Source organism: Bombina bombina, chromosome 2, assembly GCF_027579735.1.
Source record: "Bombina bombina isolate aBomBom1 chromosome 2, aBomBom1.pri, whole genome shotgun sequence".
Lineage (NCBI taxonomy): Eukaryota > Metazoa > Chordata > Amphibia > Anura > Bombinatoridae > Bombina > Bombina bombina.
Window position 1 is genome coordinate 311,690,802 of NC_069500.1, and position 21,456 is coordinate 311,712,257.

Consider the following 21,456-nt stretch of genomic DNA (forward strand, 5'->3'; position numbering starts at 1 on the left):
CTGAATCATGAAAGAAAAAATGTGGGTTTAGTATCCTTTTAATGGGGCTTATGTATGGTGATTCTGGAGTAAAAAAACATGCAAATGAGCACTCTTGGCTCTCTCTTGGGCCCCTATTTATCAAAGGTGTTGCGGACCTGATCTGACAGTGCGGATCAGATCCGCAACATCTCGCTAAATGCGGAGAGCAATACGCTCTCCGCATTTAACATTGCACCAGCAGCTCACAAGAGCTGCTGGTGCAACGCCGCCCCCTGCTGACTCGCGGCCAATTGGCCACCAGCAGGGGGGTGTCAATAAACCTGATCGTACTCGATCGGGTTGATTTCCGGCGATTCCTGTCCGCCTGCTCAGAGCAGACGGACAGGGTTATGGAGCAGCGGTCTTTAGACCGCTGCTTCATAATTTGTGTTTCTGGCAAGTCTGAAGACTCGCCAGAAACAGGGGCCCACAAGCTACGTTTGGAGCTTGATAAATGGGCCCCTTGGACTTCAGATACACCTGGCACATCTGTCCTAATGGAAAAGGAATCCTCCTCCACACAATTTAAAAACCAAAAGGGACGACATGCCTTTGCACAAAAAAGTAGTCAAAGTTTAGTTACTCTTGTGCAAGTCAACAACTCCAGGCATAGCATCCCCACGCCTGAATGTTTCTTGCACCATATTTAGTTTTAGGCTTTACAAACAGTACTGTTATTTTTTTACACAACAATCTCCACAGTCAACTCTGCAACTACAACAAAAAATGTCAAATTTTGATTTGCCAGTAAACGTGTTTTTCCTGCCTGTCATTGTGAATTGTCCGTATGGTTTGGCCCATGCTAAAAGTTACACTTTTATTTTCAGTGAACAAGTTATTTAAAGACTACTACTCCTAAGTCCCCTCTCTGCTTGTCATCTTTTGACTGCACGTTTGCTTACTAGGGTAGGATGTTTCTGGTTCAGCTGGGCAAGAATTGTTGATGCAGGTACTGTTCTATTCTGTAATGATGCTATTGGTCTTCTGATGATGTGGTCACTTTAGGTCTTTCCAGTCTTGCTTTAAATTAAAATTATTTGATTTTAGAAAATCTCTTCATTGTGGGTTGTACGTTTTGATTCTGAAATATTTAGCTGCAATTTTATTATTAAATTTACTTGTTTATACTATTTCTTCTCAAACCCAATGCCTATAGATGTTAATTTTCCCAGATCCCTTTGTCAACAAATTGAAATAGAGCTGCTTAGAGCTGCTACATATTGCCAGAAATTGTGCTAAATGTTATGCTAAGAAATTAAATATAAATGTACCTATTCTGAAAACAATATATTTTCTAAAAAAAAAAGTTATGAAAACAATTACAAATGTATTCAAAATAATATATGCAACAAAATATGTATGGAAATATTCTTTATTGAAAGTGAAAATATATGTTTTTTAACCGGAAAATAGTTAATAAAATGTGTCCACTGATTATATATTACTTCTGTGAACGTTATCTTAAAACTGCCTGCTTGCAGACTAGCATTTTCTTTTTAATGTATAGCTTTCATTCTATTAGAACTTGTGTTACAAAATGTTTTCAGCTAAACAAAATCACTGGAATAAATTGTTATATTAACTTTGTCTCAAACATCTAAAAAGATGATCTGGCAGTTCACGTAAGAAATGCATCTACAGATGTGGAGTATCCAGTACAGCTGTGTGCAATAATATAAGAACTATCTGCCAAGCAAAATAACGTGGGTACAGCAACAGCCTGCATCCTAACTACAAATATATGAAGACCACATCAAGAAAGAAATGATGTGTCAAATAAGCAGGATTAACACAATACAAACAGATCTATTCTGCATGTGTAACAGTACAATTTATTAAATTCTGATATTTCTTCAATTCTAATTCTAATTATTATTGAGAAGATATCCTGCAGTGCGTTACAGGGTTACAATAAAAAATATTGGGCCAGATTACTAGTGCAGCTCAAATGAGCGATATAGGGTTTTTCGCGTTTGTTTGCACACAGGTTAAATTGCACTGGTATTACAAGTTGAAAGTAAACGCGATCGATTGAGCGCAATGGAAGTTAATGCTTGTCAGGTTAGCAATGCATGTCATCACAGCTGTGGTTAACTGTTTTGCAAAAACAAAAAAGTGTCACAAAATACATCAAAAAGTACACTTACACTCATAATAAAAATATATAATAAAAATGATTTTTAAACAATATTGCACAAAAAAGCTATAAAGGCTCAAAGATATGAGATTTTGGGTGTTAGATAAAAAAGGCAGGCAAAGGGCTTTAACATTGAGATACATACATATACATGTCTAAATGTCTATATATGTGTACAGATGTATTTATATGTGTATATTATATATGTATTTACAGACATATATACACATATAAAAATATAGATACATATGTACACATATATTTATATAAGTGCATTGGAGCCCTTTGCACTTAAAGGGACACTGAACCCAATTTTTTTCTTTCATGATTCAGATAGAGCATGACATTTTAAGCAACTTTCTAATTTACTCCTATTATCACATTTTCTTAATTATCTTGGTATCTTTATTTGAAATGCAAGAATGTAAGTTTAGATGCCGGCCCATTTTTGGTGAACAACTTGGGTTGTTCTTGCTGATTGGTGCCTTCTTTTTCAAATAAAGATAGCAAGAGAACGAAGAAAAGTTGATAATAGGAGTAAATTAGAAAGTTGCTTAAAATTGAATGCTCTAGAGTTGCCCCAGAATAAGGCACCTCTGGGGGAAACTAGAGTTCTGGCTTAATAAAACCCTCAAAATCCCCCATGTGAGTCTCTCTCAGATACAGATTGTCTTTGGCCCCAAGAATCTTAACTCATGGAATAAATTGATATTCCTCTCTATCTTGGCAACCAGATATCTCATCTTCAAAAAATGGAAACTGAGAGCGACCCCAACGATTCCAGAGATAAAAAAACTCTCTGAAAAAACAATGCTTACTAGAACAAAGGGATACCAATCTAGATAATGACTCAGATATTAAAAAATTCTTTGGTAAATGGTCAATTTTCATCAAATCATTACCTATTTCAGAGATGAATGACTTAATATTCCCTTTTAGAAATTCAGAACTGGTGTTGCTGGGTGCCTGGTAATGATTAAGTAGAGCTGCCTATTGGAGATCCTCTGGGATGGCCCCCCCCTCTCCTTCTCTTCCTTCTTCTCTCACACTCTGGTTTCGCGTTGGGGGGAGGAGGGAGAAGGTCCTTGTCTTTCCGGTCTCTCCCTTCCTTCTTTCCCTTCCCTGTCTCTTTCCCCTCTCTCCTGGATCTTCTTCTCCCCCTTCCTCTCTCCCCCAACCCTTTTCCTCCCTTTCCCCTTCCCTCCCTTCCCTTTTTTTTTTTTTTTTCTTCTTCTCCCTCTCTTTCCTAATTTTTGTTTTTTCTCTGTCTAAGATAAAGAAAACCCCAACAATAGGTAGATACTAAGAATTTGGTCTTAAAAGCTCAAGGTTAAGGTGCTTTATTAACCTCATGTTGGATATTGTTATGTATCATGATACTATATGTAGTCTTGCATGAACACCTGAAGCTTCTGATTATCCTGTTTCTTTTTTTTCTTTTTGGTTAAGGAAAACTCCAACAACAGGCATTCACTAAGAACCGGGGTTTAAAATTTTGGGTTTAGGTGCTTTGATGACTTTATGTTGGATTTTGCTTTGTACCATGGTACGCTATGTAATTCTGTATGAACACCTGAAGACATTGATTATCCCGGTTATTCCCTCTTCTTTTTTTCTTTTTTTTTCTCTCTCTCCTTGTATTATTGTATAACTGTGCCAATTGTTGGATAATAAATAAACATTTAAAAAAAAAAATTGAATGCTCTATCTGAATCACGAAAGAAAATATTTGGGTTCAGTGTCCCTTTAAGTAGATGAAAACATGGAAAATCATATTTATGCAATATTCATAGTTAATAAAGTGTTATTCTATGTATTTACTGTAAATATTTCATATTCCAATGTTCTGCACATAGCAGAATATGTTCTATGTATTTTTAAATAGATATTTTTATATATATATATATATATATATATATATATATCTGTAGGTATCTATATCTGTAGGTATCTATATCTGTAGGTATCTATATCTAAAATATATATATATATATATATATATATATATATATCTGTAAAGACTGCACTCACTGGATTTTCAATAATAAGAAAATTACTTTTATTCAGAATAAAGGATTAAAATCAGGGAATGTCCATGACATTTTGATGCCCAGCATCTTTATCAATGTTCTCCCAGTGTTTAGAACACAGACACCATCGACATCATGTCCCAAAGGAGGGAAACTTCCTATGGGACATCATGTCTATGGTGTCTCTGTTCTGAACACTGGGGGACATTTGATAAAGATGCCAGTTAAAAGTTATTTTTATTATTGAAAATACAGAGAGTGCAGTCTTTTCAGGAATCTATATTATTGGAAACAGACTTTTGCACCCTGGTTGTTGCAAGTTAAAGGGATAGTAAACCCAAAAAATGTATTTTATGATTTGGATAGAACATACAATTTTAAACAACTTTCCAATTTACTTCTATTATCAAATTTGCTTCATTCTCTTGTTATCCATTGCTGAAGGAACAGCATTGCACTACTGGCAGGAATCTGAACACATCTAGTTAGCCAATCACAAGAGACAAATGTGTGCAGGCACCAATTAGCACTGCAGCAGATCCCACTGGTGTATGATATAAGCGTATTATTTTTCAACAAGGGATACTAAGAGATCGAAGAACATTTGAAAAAATAAATTAATTTAAAAGTGTCTTAAAATCACATGCTCTATCTGAATCATGCAAGTTTAATTTTGACTTTCCCGTTAAGTTGGTTACAAGGAGTGCAGAGCCTTTTGGAACTGTATTTATATATATATATATATATATATATATATATATATATATATATATATATATATATATATACTATATATATACTATAATCGCGTCCGTCGGTGTCGCCAGTTGCGCACACAGCCAAAAGAATCCACCTGCATCCCACTGCATTCTGAAAATGGAAGGGTGGTGAAAGAATCCACCAATGATGCAGCATAGGCAAACCCGAAGCCTTAAAAAAAAAAAACAACACAACTGCACGAAATAACAAAAAATACACGTAACCGCCCACAAGAAATAAAAATAAAAACATGTAACCGCCTGCACGAAGTATAACAAAAAAACAATAACCTCCTGTACGAAGTATTAAAAAACATCTAAACCGTCAACCCCCACATCGCAAAACAATAAAGTAATTAACCCCTAATCTGCATATAACATAATTAAAATATTAACTCCTTAACCTTCAACCACCCACATCGCAATAAACCTAATTAACCTTTTAACCCCTAAACAGCAAAACCCCCACATCGCAATAAACCTTTTTAACCTATTAACTCTTACACTGCCAACCCCCCTACATCGCAATAAACCTAATTAACCCATTAACCCCTAAACCGCCAAATACCCACATCGCAATCAACTTAATTAACCTATTAATCTCTAAACCGCCAAAAAACCCACAACGCAAATAACTAATTTAATTACTAAGCCCCCTAACCTAACACCCCCTAAATTAACACCAATTACTACTAAATTACAATTAAAATAAAAAAACTAACATTAAATTACAAAAAAATAAAAAAGTCTAACATTACAGAAAAAATAAGCAAAATTATAAAAAAAATTTATACCTAATCCCTATGAAAATAAAAAAGCCCCTCAAACTAAAAACACCCCCTAATCTAAATTACCAATAGCCCTTAAAAGGGCCTTTTGTATGGCATTGCCCTAAATTAAACAGCTCTTTTACCTCTAAAAATACTAAGTCCCCCCGAACAGTAAAACCCACCCACCAAACCCCCCAAAATAAAAAAAACTAACACTAAAATAACTAAACTATCCATTGCCCCTAAAGGGGCATTTGTATGGGCATTCAAATAATTTACTGCCCTTAAAAGGGCAATCAGCTCTTTTTCAAGCCAAAAAAAACCCTAATCTAAAAAAAATAAAAAAATAAAAATAAAAAAGCCTAAAAGATTGAATGCAAGGTACCCCATATTTATTGGGGTTCCTAGCATTCCTATTGGCTGAAATTTTGAAATCAGCCAATAGGATGAGAGCTATTGAAATCTTATTAGCTGATTTGAACAGTCAATAGGATTTTAGTAGCTCTAATCCTATTGGCTGATTTCAAAATTTCAGCCAATAGGAATGCAAGGTACCCCAAATTGATTGCGGTACCTTGCGTTCAATCTTTAGTGTATGACGTACATCGGATGAAGAGGAGCCTCCATGCCAAAAAAGAGGACCGCCGCCGAGGACCGCCGCTGAGGATCCACAGCTCCGCACCTTCCCTCCGCGCCGCCTTCGCTCCGGATGAAGATAGAAGATTATGGAGCCACCTGGAAAAATACCTTCTCCGCCGGACTATAGGAACAGTGAGTACCTATTTGGGTGTTAGGATTTTTTTTTATTTTTAAGATTAGGGATTTAAAGGGTTGGAAAAGAGCCCTTTTAAGGGCAATAAAAGAGATGAATGCCCTTTTAAGGGTAATGCCCATACAAATGCCCCTTTAGGGGAAATAGGTAGTTTAGGTTTTTTAGTGTTAGTTTTTTATTTTGGGGGGTTTGGTGGGTGGGGGATTTTTACTGTTAGGGGGTAATTGGTAATTTGTTTAGGTAAAAGAGCTGTTTAACTTAGGGAAATGCCCTACAAAAGCCTTTGTAAAGGCTATTGGTAATTTAGCATTATATTAGGGGTGTTTTTTATTTTGCGGGGAGGGGGGGTTATTTTTATAGGGGTATTAATTTAGGTTTGAATTTTTTTCTGGATAGCTTTGTTTATTTTTTTCTGTAATTTTTTTATTTTTATTTTTTGTAATTTTAGCTTTGGGGGTTGTAGTTTTTTTTTTTAAATAGACTGCCCTCTGGGCAGGCTTATCGCCTAGAATATATATATTTGTTCTCTTGGTATTCTTAGTTGAAAGTTAAACCTAGGTGGGCTCATATGCTAATGTATAAGCCTTTGAATGTCGCTACTTAGCTCAATGCATTTCAAGCCTCTATGCTCAAGCCTGTGGAGTTATTTGTGAGAGGGCACCAATTGGATAAAATGCAAGTCTTTCAAAAGAACTGAGATAAGGGGTAGTCTGCAGAAGCTTAGATACAAGGTAATCACAGAGGTAAAAAGTAAATTCATCTAACAGTGTTGGTTATGCTAAACTGGGGAATGGGTAATAAAGGGATTATCTATCTTTTTAAACAATAAAATAAAAGGTAGCGCTTGTTGATTGGTGGCTAAATGTATCCACCAATCAGCAAGAGCTATCCAGGGTTCTGAACCAAAAACAGGCCGGCTCCTATGCTTACATTCCCGCTTTTTCAAATGAAGATACCAAGAGTACGAAGAAAAATTGATAATAGGAGTAAATTAGAAAGTCGCTTAAAATTGCATGCTCTATCTGTCCCTTTAAGCAATTTGCAGTATTTAAAAAAAAAAAAAAAACTTAATAACTTTTTTCTTTCTTTCTAGGGAATGTGGGACAAAGCACACATTTTACACAAAAAAACAGATGTTTAAAATACTTTTAAATACCACTCATCTCCTATAGATAACCATGCCCCTTTATGGGACCTTTTAATGTTGAGAGGTATGGGATATATCAGATTTACCAGGCAACACATTTCTAACAGTTCTCCTCTATGTCTCTATGACATTTCTGGCACATTTACATTACATATTTACTGTGTTACACCACAGTATTTGCATTAAACACAAGCTCCATTTGATATTAAAGCATTAAACATAAAACTATAAAGTCACATAAATTATGTACCATATAAACTGAATTAATTGTTATTTACCTCAGCAAACAGTTAATATAATCTATACTGTGGCAATAATGAACATTTACAACTATATTCACTTGAATGTAGCTATTTAAAAGATGAAGATTTTCTTTTTACTTTTTCTACAAAACTAAAAAGGTTGTTTTTATTTTATTGCACATTTTTAGATTTCATTACTAAAAACGACATGCTTGGTAAAATTCAAAGCATGAAATAACCTTACATTTTTGAAAACAAACAAGTTTAATTGGTCCTCATTTGTTTAATAAAATATGCTTACCTTCACATTTCTGTGTGGTTTCACTTTGTCTATGGCCAACAGGACACCTGCATTCATATGATCCATCAGTGTTGAGGCAATTTCCACCTTGGCAAAGCCCTGGGATTGCCTGGCATTCATCAACATCTACAAAATGAAATAAGGGCAAAAGTAATGTAATTTTTTAAGATGGTTCGTTTTAAAATAGAAGAATACAAGGTGTTAAGTAGAAATGGTGTTACTTAAAAGGAAAGCTAGGTCAAACTTACATGATTCAGCCAGTTTCTATTATCAAATATGTTTTGTGCTTTTGGGGCGCGATCCGATATCGATCGCAGTTTGCAGCGCAAGCGAGGGAACCGGCGTCGCCCGCAGTTTCAGCTCGCAACTCGAGCCATCCCATATAGGTCGCCGTCAGATGCTAACGTGCCGTAAGTCTGACAAACCAGCGATGTCCAGAAATCTGCGTAAGTACAAATTTCTGGCGTCGCCAGTGACTTGCGCCACGTTAGAATCTGCCGGCGCCTATAAAACCTGACTAAAGTTTAAAACACCCGCACTGTCTAACACGCCTCCCTAACATAGCCCGCACTGTCTAACCCTCTATCCGCTATCCCCCCTCACTAGCCTAACAATAAAAAAGCTATTAACCCCTAAACCGCCGCTCCCGTACCCCGCCGCAACCTAATAAAGTTATTAACCCCTAAACCGCCGCTCCCGTACCCCGCCGCCAGCTATATTATATCTATAACCCCCTAAAGTGAGCCCCTAACACCGCCGCCATCTATATTAAAATTATTAACCCCTAATGTAAGCCCCTTACACCGCCGCCATCTCTATTAAAATGATTAACCCCTAATTTAATCTACCTACCCCGCCGCCAGCTATATTATCTATATTAACCCTAAGTATATTATAGTTAATATAGTTATTACATTATATATATTAACTATATTAACCCTAATTATATTAGGGTTAATATAGTTAATATAGTTACTATAGTATTTATATTAACTATATTAACTCTAACCCTAACACCCCTAACTAAATTTATATTAAATTAATCTAATTAATTTATAAACTAAAATATTCCTATTTAAATCTAAATACTTACCTATAAAATAAACCCTAAGATAGCTACAATATAATTAATAATTACATTATAGCTATGTTAGGGTTAATATTTATTTTACAGGTAAATAGTTAATTATTTTAACTAGGTATAATAGATATTAAATAGTTATTAACTATTTAATATCTACCTAGTTAAAATAATTACCCAATTACCTGTAAAATAAATCCTAACCTAAGTTACAAATACACCTACACTATCAATAAATTTAATAAACTACAAACATCTATCTAAAAATACAATTAAATTAACTAAACTAAATTACAAAAAAAAACAAACACTAAATTACAAAAAATAAAAAAAAGATTACAAGATTTTTAAGCTAATTACACCTATTCTAAGCCCCCTAATAAAATAATAAACCCCCAAAATAACAAAAATTCCCTGCCCTATTCTAAATGAAACAAATTTCAAAGCTCTTTACCTTACCAGCCCTTAAAAGGGCCTTTTGTGGGGCATGCCCCAAAGAATTCAGCTCTTTTGCATTCAACAAATACAATCCCCCCCCCCATTACAACCCACCACCCACATACCCCTATTCTAAACCCACCCAAACCCCCCTTAAAAAATCCTAACACTACCCCCCTGAAGATCTCCCTACCTTGTCTTCACCACACCGGGCCGAACTCCTGATCCGATCCGGGCGATGTCGTCCTCCAAGCGGCAAAGAAGAAATCTTCCTCCGGCGATGTCATCCTCCAAGCGGCAAAGAAGAATTCTTCCTCCGGCGACGTCTTCCTCCAAGCGGCAGCAAAGTCTTCATTCTTCCGGCGGCATCTTCAATCTTCTTTCTTCGCTCCGCCGCCGCGGAGCATCCATCCCGGCCGACTGCTAAACTTGGAATGAGGTACCTTTAAATGACGTCATCCAAGATGGCGTCCGCCGAATTCCGATTGGCTGATAGGATTCTATCAGCCAATCGGAATTAAGTTAAAAAAATCTGATTGGCTGATTGAATCAGCCAATCAGATTCAAGTTCAATCCGATTGGCTGATCCAATCAGCCAATCAGATTGAGCTCGCATTCTATTGGCTGATCGGAACAGCCAATAGAATGCGAGCTCAATCTGATTGGCTGATTGGATCAGCCAATCGGATTGAACTTGAATCTGATTGGCTGATTCAATCAGCCAATCAGATTTTTTTAACTTAATTCCGATTGGCTGATAGAATCCTATCAGCCAATCGGAATTCGGCGGACGCCATCTTGGATGACGTCATTTAAAGGTACCTCATTCCAAGTTTAGCAGTCGGCCGGGATGGATGCTCCGCGGCGGCGGAGCGAAGAAAGAAGATTGAAGATGCCGCCGGAAGAATGAAGACTTTGCTGCCGCTTGGAGGAAGACGTCGCCGGAGGAAGAATTCTTCTTTTCCGCTTGGAGGATGACATCGCCGGAGGAAGATTTCTTCTTTGCCGCTTGGAGGACGACATCGCCCGGATCGGATCAGGAGTTCGGCCCGGTGTGGTGAAGACAAGGTAGGGAGATCTTCAGGGGGTAGTGTTAGGATTTTTTAAGGGGGGTTTGGGTGGGTTTAGAATAGGGGTATGTGGGTGGTGGGTTGTAATGGGGGGGGGATTGTATTTGTTGAATGCAAAAGAGCTGAATTCTTTGGGGCATGCCCCACAAAAGGCCCTTTTAAGGGCTGGTAAGGTAAAGAGCTTTGAAATTTGTTTAATTTAGAATAGGGCAGGGAATTTTTGTTATTTTGGGGGTTTATTATTTTATTAGGGGGCTTAGAATAGGTGTAATTAGCTTAAAAATCTTGTAATCTTTTTTTTATTTTTTGTAATTTAGTGTTTGTTTTTTTTTGTAATTTAGTTTAGTTAATTTAATTGTATTTTTAGATAGATGTTTGTAGTTTATTAAATTTATTGATAGTGTAGGTGTATTTGTAACTTAGGTTAGGATTTATTTTACAGGTAATTGGGTAATTATTTTAACTAGGTAGATATTAAATAGTTAATAACTATTTAATATCTATTATACCTAGTTAAAATAATTAACTATTTACCTGTAAAATAAATATTAACCCTAACATAGCTATAATGTAATTATTAATTATATTGTAGCTATCTTAGGGTTTATTTTATAGGTAAGTATTTAGATTTAAATAGGAATATTTTAGTTTATAAATTAATTAGATTAATTTAATATAAATTTAGTTAGGGGTGTTAGGGTTAGATAGAGTTAATATAGTTAATATAAATACTATAGTAACTATATTAACTATATTAACCCTAATATAATTAGGGTTAATATAGTTAATATATATAATGTAATAACTATATTAACTATAATATACTTAGGGTTAATATAGATAACATAGCTGGCGGCGGGGTAGGTAGATTAAATTAGGGGTTAATCATTTTTATATAGGTGGCGGCGGTGTAAGGGGTCAGATTACGGGATAGATAAGGTAGATGGCGGCGGTTTTAGGGGCTCACAGTAGGGGGTTAGTTTATGTAGATGGCGGCGGGGTCCGGGAGCGGCGTTTTAGGGGGTAATAACTTTATTAGGGATTTCGGGGGGGGGGGGGGGATCGCGGTTGACAGGGAGATAGACATTGCGCATGCGTTAGGTGTTAGGTTTATTTTAGCAGCTAGTTTAGGGAGTTACGGGGCTCCAATAGTCAGCGTAAGGCTTCTTACGGCTGCTTTTTGTGGCAAGGTGAAAATGGAGTAAGTTTTCTCCATTTTCGCCACGTAAGTCCTTACGCTGCATATTGGATACCAAACTGCGCGGGTTTGGTATACCTGCCTATGGCCCAAAAAACTGCGGGCGACGGCAGAAATATACGCGCGTAACTTCTAGCTTACGCCGTATATAGTATACCAAATCCGCGCAATTATTGGCGTCGCCGGCTTTTGCGGGCGACGATTTTTATCGGATCGACCCCTTGATGTCTTTTGTTAAAGAGTAAACTTATGTAGGCTCAAGTGTGAACATGTATTTAGCATTCTTTGGTAGCAGTATTTTCAATAATGTATAACATTGCTACAGACATTGTATTAAACACTGCTGTGTGCTCCAGAGCTCCTATGCCTTTCTAAGTTTATTTTTCAACAATACAAGATACAATGTAATAAGTGAAATTACCATCAACAAGTACTTCAAGTGACACTAAAAATTAAAAAAAAAATGAATGGTAGAATTATGTTGTCAAAGATAAGCCTAAGAAAAATGTGTAGTTATATTTCTTGTATAAATCTAAAAAAATATGTGAAAAGTTTTAGAGATGCCATATTGTAACCTAGGTTTCCTTCTCTACTGAGGCAAATTGGGAAAACTAGAGTGGGCAACCAATGACTGCATGGAATATAGAAGTGTTAAGTATAGAGTCTGAACTTTTAACAGGAACAGGAATGCTCACATTTTTCAGAATTTAAGGGGTAAAAAAAAATAATAAAAATTATACTGCAAAGTTGTTTTTTTACTACATACACAAACATTTTACATTACAAACTCAAATTCTTTAATAACACCTTATAAATCTTATCTTAAAAACATTAATAGCATTTTTTTTTTTTACAAAAAAAAATGTCATAAACTGTAAACTGCAGTCACAGAGCTTTACTCATTATTACCACACTAGGCAAAGCTTTAATATTTATGTGGGTGGGTTGTGTAATGTTTAGTAACATGTGTTAATTATTGGGGTAACCAGCATGGTTTAGTTTAAAAAAAAAAAATGTGAATACTTTATTGGAAGATGAAGGCATTTATGTGATGCAATGTCAAAGTGACCTTGGATATTGATGTATATTTAAATGTTTTACTATTCCACCCACTGCTTTTTACTTTAGCGCTGAGTTATGTCTTTGATCTCAGTTGAAATATCCAGTCCATTTTCAAAATAAACAATTAAAAAAAAATCACAACTAACCCTAATTAAACAAAAACAAAATATATAAAGATCAATAACACATTATAATTTAATACAATTAATTTATATCATGCAACTTTCCCATTGTCAGGGTTATATCAAAATTCTTAAGGATATTTATTTATTTTCAACAATCCCCTTAATTAAATCAGTAAGACTGAAATGTACAATATACATATAGCTAGTGAAATTCACATCAGAAAATGACATTATATGAAAGTAGTCATTACATTACTTTGTGAAAATGGAAATGTTTACAGCAAGAATAAAATAGTTACTAAGACGTGCTAACTGAATAAATAACAGTAAATGAACGTATGGCAAATGGGTGATTCTGTGTAACCAGTTAAAGACAAATCAATCAAGATTTTACTTGCATGGCTCAAATAGAGCACACAATTTTAAGAGTTTTCAATTTATTTCTATTATCAAATGTACTTTGTGCTCAAAGTATCCTTTGTTAAAAAGCACACCTAGGTAGCCTCAGGGGGCAGCAAGGCAGTGCTGGGAGCTAGCTGGTATTTGGTGGCTACACGAATATGCCTCTTGTCCTTTGCTCACCCAATACCTGATTATCTAAAGCTCTATGGACTTGTAAGATTTTCTAAGAAATGTTGTCAGTACGATGAAGCCCTGTTGTCATTTTCTTAAATTAGTTTTTATCTTGAGAACAGTGTGTCTTGCAAAGGGTTGTTCCCTGCATTTTTACTGTGTGTGTTGCACCTGTGAGGCTGTGTCCTGCTGAGTTTCCACTTGGGACTCAGTATGGCTGCTGACCCAGAAGGAGGTGCAGGAAGCTGGGAAGGTGAAGCACAGAAAGACTGTGGTTTCAGTTTGGCCTCTGAAGAAAAGGTAAAGACCGATGAAAATTAATATTTGTCTTGGGTTGAGGAAGAAAAAGCAAGAAAACTGCATACTATGTAGGGATGGGCGAATGTTTCTAAAACTTTGAAATTTAAAATTAATTTTGATACATTAGTTCGTTCAAATCGAATTTCAAATGTTTATACAGTATAACATTCTAACATTCTATTTTCAAATTCCATATTCGAACATTCAAATTCAAAATAGTATTTCTAGTCTAATACTGTGTTTTGTAAATGTAATATTTGAATTTGAATGTGACATTTGAATTCAAAATAGTATTTCTAGTTTACAACTGTGTTTAATAAATGTAATATTCGAATTTGAATGCTACATTCAAATTTAAATGTAACATTTGAATTCGAAATAGTATTTCTAGTCTAATATTGTGTTTTACAAATGTAATATTCAAATTCGAATGTGACATTCGAATTTGAAAAAATAGTATTTCTAGTCTAATACTGTGTTTTATAAATGTAATATTCAAATTTGAATGTGACATTTGAATTTGAATGTGACATTCAAATTTGAAATAGTATTTATTGTCTACAATTGTGTTTTATAAATGTAATATTCAAATTTGAATGTGACATTCGAATTCGAATGTGACATTCGAATTCGAATGTGACATTTGGATTCAAATGTAACATTCGAAAAATGTAAATAACATTCGATAATAGAATTTTTAAGAATATTCGTTCTTATCAACATTCTATTATGTAAATCGAATTTCTACAATAACATTCGTTCTAACATTCGAATTCGAATATAAACACATTCGCCGATTCCTAATAATATGTCAACTTCTGAGTTGCTGAAAGTTAATGGGGTTGTGCAAAGTGAGCAAGCAGGAAAGCTGATTTACAGAATTTATAGTTTAAAAAGGATATTCCTGCTGCAGACAGTAAATCTGTAAAAGTAACAAACTTTGCAGCCAGGTGCAGATGCTGCAATCAGAGTGTTTATGTAAATGTAGAGGCAAAGGGTGCAGATTCACTATACAGGGGAGAGAAATCTGCCGTAAAGTAATACGGACATGGATTTTGCTTGTGCACAGGCCTCAGACGTGAATTATGAAGAAGCAATTGATTTAAATAATGGGGAAGAAAATGCTGTTAGCATTTCTCAATATGTAATGCAGCCTGAACAGGGCCGGATTGGGCAGCCGGGATACCGGGAAAAATCCTGGTGGGCTGACGGCTGGCAGCTCAGCTGGGCTGGGTTCAGGTGCTGCAGTAGAGAGCAGCAATTAATTAGTAAATATTTTTATGTGACGCCGATATTTGCGATTAATTTATTTGCGGTAATACATTCCAATCAGACTGAGTCTGTGAGTGTCTTTCTCTGTCTGTCACTCACAGCTCAGTCTGTCACTGGAATGGATGAGGGCGGCCAGGGAGGAATGCGGGGGTGGGCCGGCTGGCTTACGTCACACTGAGTGGGGCCCAAAGCAGCTGCCCCTTGATTAAGGTTAATTTAAAGCCTGCATAGAGCCGTTTGTGGAAGGGGTCCCGGATGGTAATTGCACTACCCAGCATGCCTAACTAATCCCCCTGTATATCCCCAGAAACCTCCGGCAGCGGAGCTGGCTGCTGAGGAGGCGGGTTTTAGGTTATCTGCGCTTCCCTCACTGGCTGCTGCGCACCGGAACTTCCTGTATAGCTTGTAGTCTGAGGGAATTAGAATAGAAACAGAAGCAAAATGTTGCTGAACTATTACCATGTGTGTGTGTGATGTCAACTTCTGCACTGCATTGATGATCATGAGTAAGTAATGCTGGAAAACTGCTTGTATTGCATTGATAGGTGGATAAAACTGAAAAAAAACCTGGATGTATGAACTATTATGCATATTGGGGTGGCATAATGGTAGACATGGGTTCTAGGCATGTACATTTATGGGATCTTGTTTGTGCAGTGACAATAAATATTAACAGTGAGGCAGCTGCTCTGGGCACTTTATAGATGGGTGTGGAATAATAAAGTATTTTTTTTCTTTGTTACATTTTAAACAGGGTTAATGAGAAAAAATGTTTTTATGGCTGTGTTACTGTTACTGCCACCAATAGATTTGTGGGAGTTTTGCTTCAGATCACCTCACAATTTTTTTTATTTTCTATTTTTATTTATATATGAGTTGAAGGGGCGTGGCTAGCTTGGAGTGGGTGGGGCTAGCTCTGAGGGAGCGTGGCTGGGCCGGTCTATACAAATTTCCAGCGCCGGTCTGATTTCCCAGTCCGGCCCTGAGCCTGAAGCAATACTACATTCATGATTCAGATAGGGCATGCAATTTTAAACAACTTTCCAATTTACTTTTATCCTCAAATTTTATGTGTACTCTTTGTATTCTTTGTTGAAAGCTCAAGCTAGGTAGGCCCATATGCTAATTTCTAAGCCCTTGAAGGCATCCTCTTATCTCAGGGCATATTAAAAGTTTTTCACAGCTAGAGGGCATTAGTTCATGTGTACCATATAGATAACATTGTGCTCACACACGTGGAGTTACCTAGGAGTCAGCACTGACTGACTAAGATACATGTCTGTAAAAAGATCTAAAATAAGGGGGCAGTCTGCAGAGGCTTAGATACAAGGTAATCACAGAGGTAAAAAGCATATTAATATAACTGTGTTGGTTATGCAAAACTGGGGAATGGGTAATAAAACAAATGATCTATCTTTTTAAACAATAAAAATTCTGGAGTAGACTGTCCCTTTAACTATCCTGTACCCCACTTGGAGTGTAATTTCTTCTGCTGGCTGTATTTACTTAGGCTTATCAATAGCCTAAACTCCAGTATAGAAACTTTCAGCATAGGTGGGGATCCCACAGGCTAAATCAGTTATTTGAAATGCCAAAATAAGGGTAAATGAGCTACTTGTAAACAATTTAATACACTCTAGCAGGTAAAATGGATCATTGGGAACAATTTAAAGGGGAGAACATTTTTGGGCAAACTGTCCTTTTAAAATCCTTCCCACCTCCTATCTCTCTCTTAGTTTTGTTCTTGGTCTCATAGGAGTTGGTTGAGAATAGAGGTTGTTCCAGCTACTTGCTTATGGATTACAAATTTGAAGCTTAGACTATGGGGCCCATTTATCAAGCTCCTGATGGAGCTTGTGGGGCAGTTATGAAGCAGTGGTCTAAAGATGAGGCTCTGATGAGGCGGACAGGAATCGCCGAAAATCAACCCGATCGAGTACGATCGGGTTGATTGACACCTCCCTGCTGGCGGCCGATTGCCCGCGAATCAGCAGGGGGCGACGTTGCACTAGCAGCTCTTGTGAGCTGCTGGTGCAATGTTAAATGCGGAAAGGGTATTGCTCTCCGCATTCAGCAAGGTCTTGCGGACCTGATCCACACTGTCGGATCAGGTCCGCAAGACCTTTAATAAATAGGCCCCTATGAGTCCCTGGGGAATTTCATTTACAATGAAGACAGAAAATACTCTACACAGCAGCTGAATATTACAGGAACATAGGGCTGTTATGTGCACAGTATTTCCCTAAAGGGAATTCAGCCATAACTTCCCTCAGGCATTGCTGGGACTCGTCCTTAGCCTCCCTCTGAGAGACTCAGGTATTTCATACTGCAATCCTCTGCAGTACTCAATACCTGCAGTGGATAGGCTCTCTACTGTATACTGCTGCAGCTGCATTGACATAGACTGACATTTCAGTGGAGGGGTGGTGCGTAAGGTAAGTGACTTTATACAGCACACACACAGCCCAGATGCTATTTCTAGGTACAGCATATCCAAGAGACATATTTTTTTTCTCCCTATCAGGTCCCTAATGGTTCTACCATTATTGAGAACATTATCACGGAAGCCCTGACCCTTTGCATTGTGTGGTTCTATAGAAGAGGCTCCGGTTAGGCTGGGGACCAATGTTTTACCATTTGTTTCGGGGTTTTATGCTTGGTGCACTAATATTTGATAAAGGTGACCAAAAGTGTTTTTGTTTCATTATGGCAGCACTGCCTTTTCTCCCGGCAGTAGCTCCGCCCCCTCACTGTTCCTAGGCTTTTTCTCTCTCAATCCAAAGCCTCAGCAACTAAAATTTAACTTCAACCATCTGGGCAAGATTCTACACTTATTTTTTGTGCCTACCAGTCCTAGGAAGGAGGAGAGTACCCATACAGGAGCTGCTAGGGGGTACTTTAAGGGGTATTTTATATAAATAGGTGTTGTAGGGCTTACTGCTCTGTGAGATATTTTACATTTCTGAGGAATTGTTAACATAGTGTAGAGGGCACTCTACCAGGTTTTCTCTGTACTGCTTCTTATATACAGTGTCATTGCATATTTTATTTTTATATGACTCGGTCCCCACTGATATCTCTATAAAGGAGTCAGTTTCTGAAATCCCTCTGTCTACATAAATATATGTTTATCTTGCAAATATGTTCCAGTATGCCAGGTCACTCAAATCTCTAAGAATTGTATATCTCAAATATTGCATACATATCAGCCGCAACTGTCCACTTTCCAGAAGGAATTAGCCCTGTACTTGTCACTCAGGGGGAAATTACTGTTTTTTACTCTTGAAATAAAAAATAACATGTACAAAACAGGGACAGTTTGTTTAGCAGCTGTCCCCAAACTAAGTAAACGTAAGCATAAATCTGGGGATTTAACTTGGTCTCCTGAGGTAAATGTGCAAAATAATTCTTGTGCTGATAACCTAAACAGGTGTTTTTTTGCAAGGACCTTTAGTCAGCTGTACACCACAGCACATTCTTATGTGACCTACAGTGTACCCTATTTTTGATATGTGCAATTATATATTGTACTTAACATAATGACATATGGTACCATTACCATTTCTTATAACTATCTGCGCTATTAATACTTAAATTGTAAAGCATTGTACTCCCATCATTGCAAGTGGATGTAAACAGATCCTTTTTTTTTTTTTTTTTTTTTTTTTTAAAATATCAGTCTGCATTTTATATACTGTTGTACATTTTATGCTCTTTAGGATATTATTTGCAGTATTGAACGGCCCCACAAACGGAGGCACTTAGGAGGAGGAGCCCTTGACCTAATGGGAGGAGATAGGCTAATATGTGAGTAGCCGGGTCTAGGTGCAGGAAGTAGGGAGCGGTTACAGCATTTGGCGCCATTAGGAAAGGTTTTCAGCACCGGAACAGTGGGAGCATAGATAGGGCTCTCTTTTTCTGCAGCTCCAGACTTGAATCCTTGCGGTGATTCCCTTATGGAGCTTGAGGAGTTTTTAGGCAGGCTGCAGTCTATGGCTGGCGAAAAGGGCCCAGATTGGATGTAGGTGCAGCTGGCTGAGATCCTTGGAGGCGAAGCTGTGACACGTGGAATGGAGCAGCAGGTCAGACCTACGAGGCGCTCCCGCCCTCCGGAACAGCTCAGCCCTGAGCAAATCAAGGCAGGGGGCCATCATAGAGGTAGTCCAAGTAGAGTCAGGAGGGACAAGGCGAGGAGGGCATTGGCCACGGTGGTGAGATTTGAGGAGGTGGCAGTTGTGGTGGAGCAGAGAGAGGAGAAGTGGCCCCTTCAGGTGACGGCTGAGGTTCACTCAGCCTAGGCAGGGGTATCAGGTGAGAAGGAGGCACAGGAGCAGTCACACAGCCTTTGTGGGATTGAGGATGGAATTCTGGCCTCTACGAGTGTGAAGCAGGTTTTTAGTGTGTTAGCTGGGGATCCGGTTAGGCAGTAAGGCTCCCATTAGAGGACAATTTTATGGTAATAGATTCTTGGCTGGTATCTGGGGAGGTGGCTGAGGATGGGGCAAACCCTGGGATAAGTGTGTCCCCAAGAGGTCTTGGGAACATTCCTGTAGGTAGGGCAGTCATTAAAGGGAGTAATAAGGTTAAAAAAGACTTGGCCCTTGCAAGGAAGGGGGGCGCTAGAGTTGGTGGGTCTGGGGAAAAAGTTCAGCGAGTGCGGCCCTCTAGGGCAAAAAAGAGAGTTGCTGTGGGGAAGGGATCTCAAGGGAGGGGTACTCCTAGTATATGTTCAGAGTCTGTTGTAATAGAGAACTTCACTAGCTCTTCAGATGGTGAGGATATGGTCCCTCCTTCCCCAGGAGTATCTGTACCCAGGTTGAGGTTAGATTTTTCTCTGGGGGAGTTCAGTCAGGCCCATCATCATGACGATGTTATAGTTGGTAACAGTTTTTCTGAGAATGTTTTGTCTGGTGCTAATGTTGATTTTCCTCCAACAGGTCTAATTGTAGCCCCTAGGGGTGCAGATCTTGAGCAGCAAGGTGTGCTGGGTCCCATAGAATCCTGGACGGAATCTATTAGGCTAGATCCTAAGGATGGACTGGTGCAGGGCGAGGCACATCATCACACCTACCGGTCGGGGGTTATGGACACATGTATAGGGGTAGATTGGAATCTGGTGCTGGAACACGGCATCTACTAGGCCTATGAGGAGGGGAGGTAGTATGGATAGACTGTCTTTTGCGGGAGATAGTTTTATGGATGATTTGGCCAGTTTGGGCAGGGTTACCATCAAGGGAAGTGAGTGGATCCGAGAACTGCCTTCAGATTTAAATATGCCTCGCCCGAAGAGAGCAAGCGGTTGGTGGGTGATGTATTGCCACTGCAGCCCCATGAGACAGCCCTAAGGGGTCACAGGGCTTTCCGTGGGGTTGATCGTACAAATGTTTCACAGGTTTCTTGAGAGAGTTCATGTTTGGATGGAGGAACTTTGGCTTCTGTGGGAGCAGTGTGGACGGATTCAAGCTTTCGGGATGCACAGGATGTGGCAGCTGTGGCAGGTAAGATGGCCCACGGGCTGCTGTCAGAAAGTGTGACTGAGGGGGCTGGGAGCAGTACAATTGTGGGGAATTTGCTAGACGGTTTGAGGGATCTATTGAGGAAGATTGAATCCTCCATGTCTCATGTGGCACCTCAATCCAAGGGGGCTGGAGCTTGGGTGCCTGCAGTGTCCTCTGCGCTGCCGGTTCCCATGGCTGGAGCACCTGGGGTCTCTACGGGGAGTGTTGTCAGGGATGTGGTTGTTCCCTCTGTTGGGCAGATTGGTCCACAAGTGGGGTCGAGTGTGGTTATGGGCGTTGTTCCCAAGATTAAGGTAGCGGATACCGCTTTGTCAAGGTCATGCCTATGCTCGATAGATCCGTTGAGGCTACACTTAACTAAGGAGATTAAGGAAAAAATCTGTAAGAGGGAATATATAGAGTTCTTTTCTTTACTGCCTTTGGAGCAGTCCTCTGAGGTACCTGATATTACTAAGAAGGAGGCTAGTAAAAAGGAAGAGGAAGAGCACAAGAAGAAGTACAGAAAGTTGCTGCGAACCTTTACCAACTGGTTCCAGGTATTTGTGATTTACGCCAGTGTCATGGCAGCTAGATGCCCGGATTAAGGGGCTCCATTGTTTTTTTACCTAGATGAGATCGCGGCTGCCCAACAAATGTACTG

At 38.3% G+C, this 21,456-nt stretch overlaps 1 protein-coding gene across 1 annotated transcript in view; it reads right to left on the reverse strand.

Annotated features, from left to right (window-relative positions):
* The window catches only part of FBN2 (fibrillin 2), a 649,022-nt gene that overhangs the window by 316,291 nt on the left and 311,275 nt on the right, over positions 1 to 21,456 (reverse strand). Inside the window, exon 7 of the mRNA XM_053701643.1 lies at positions 8,179 to 8,304. Within this exon, the coding sequence (XP_053557618.1) occupies positions 8,179 to 8,304 (126 nt within the window). The remainder of the gene's footprint in view (positions 1 to 8,178; positions 8,305 to 21,456) is intronic.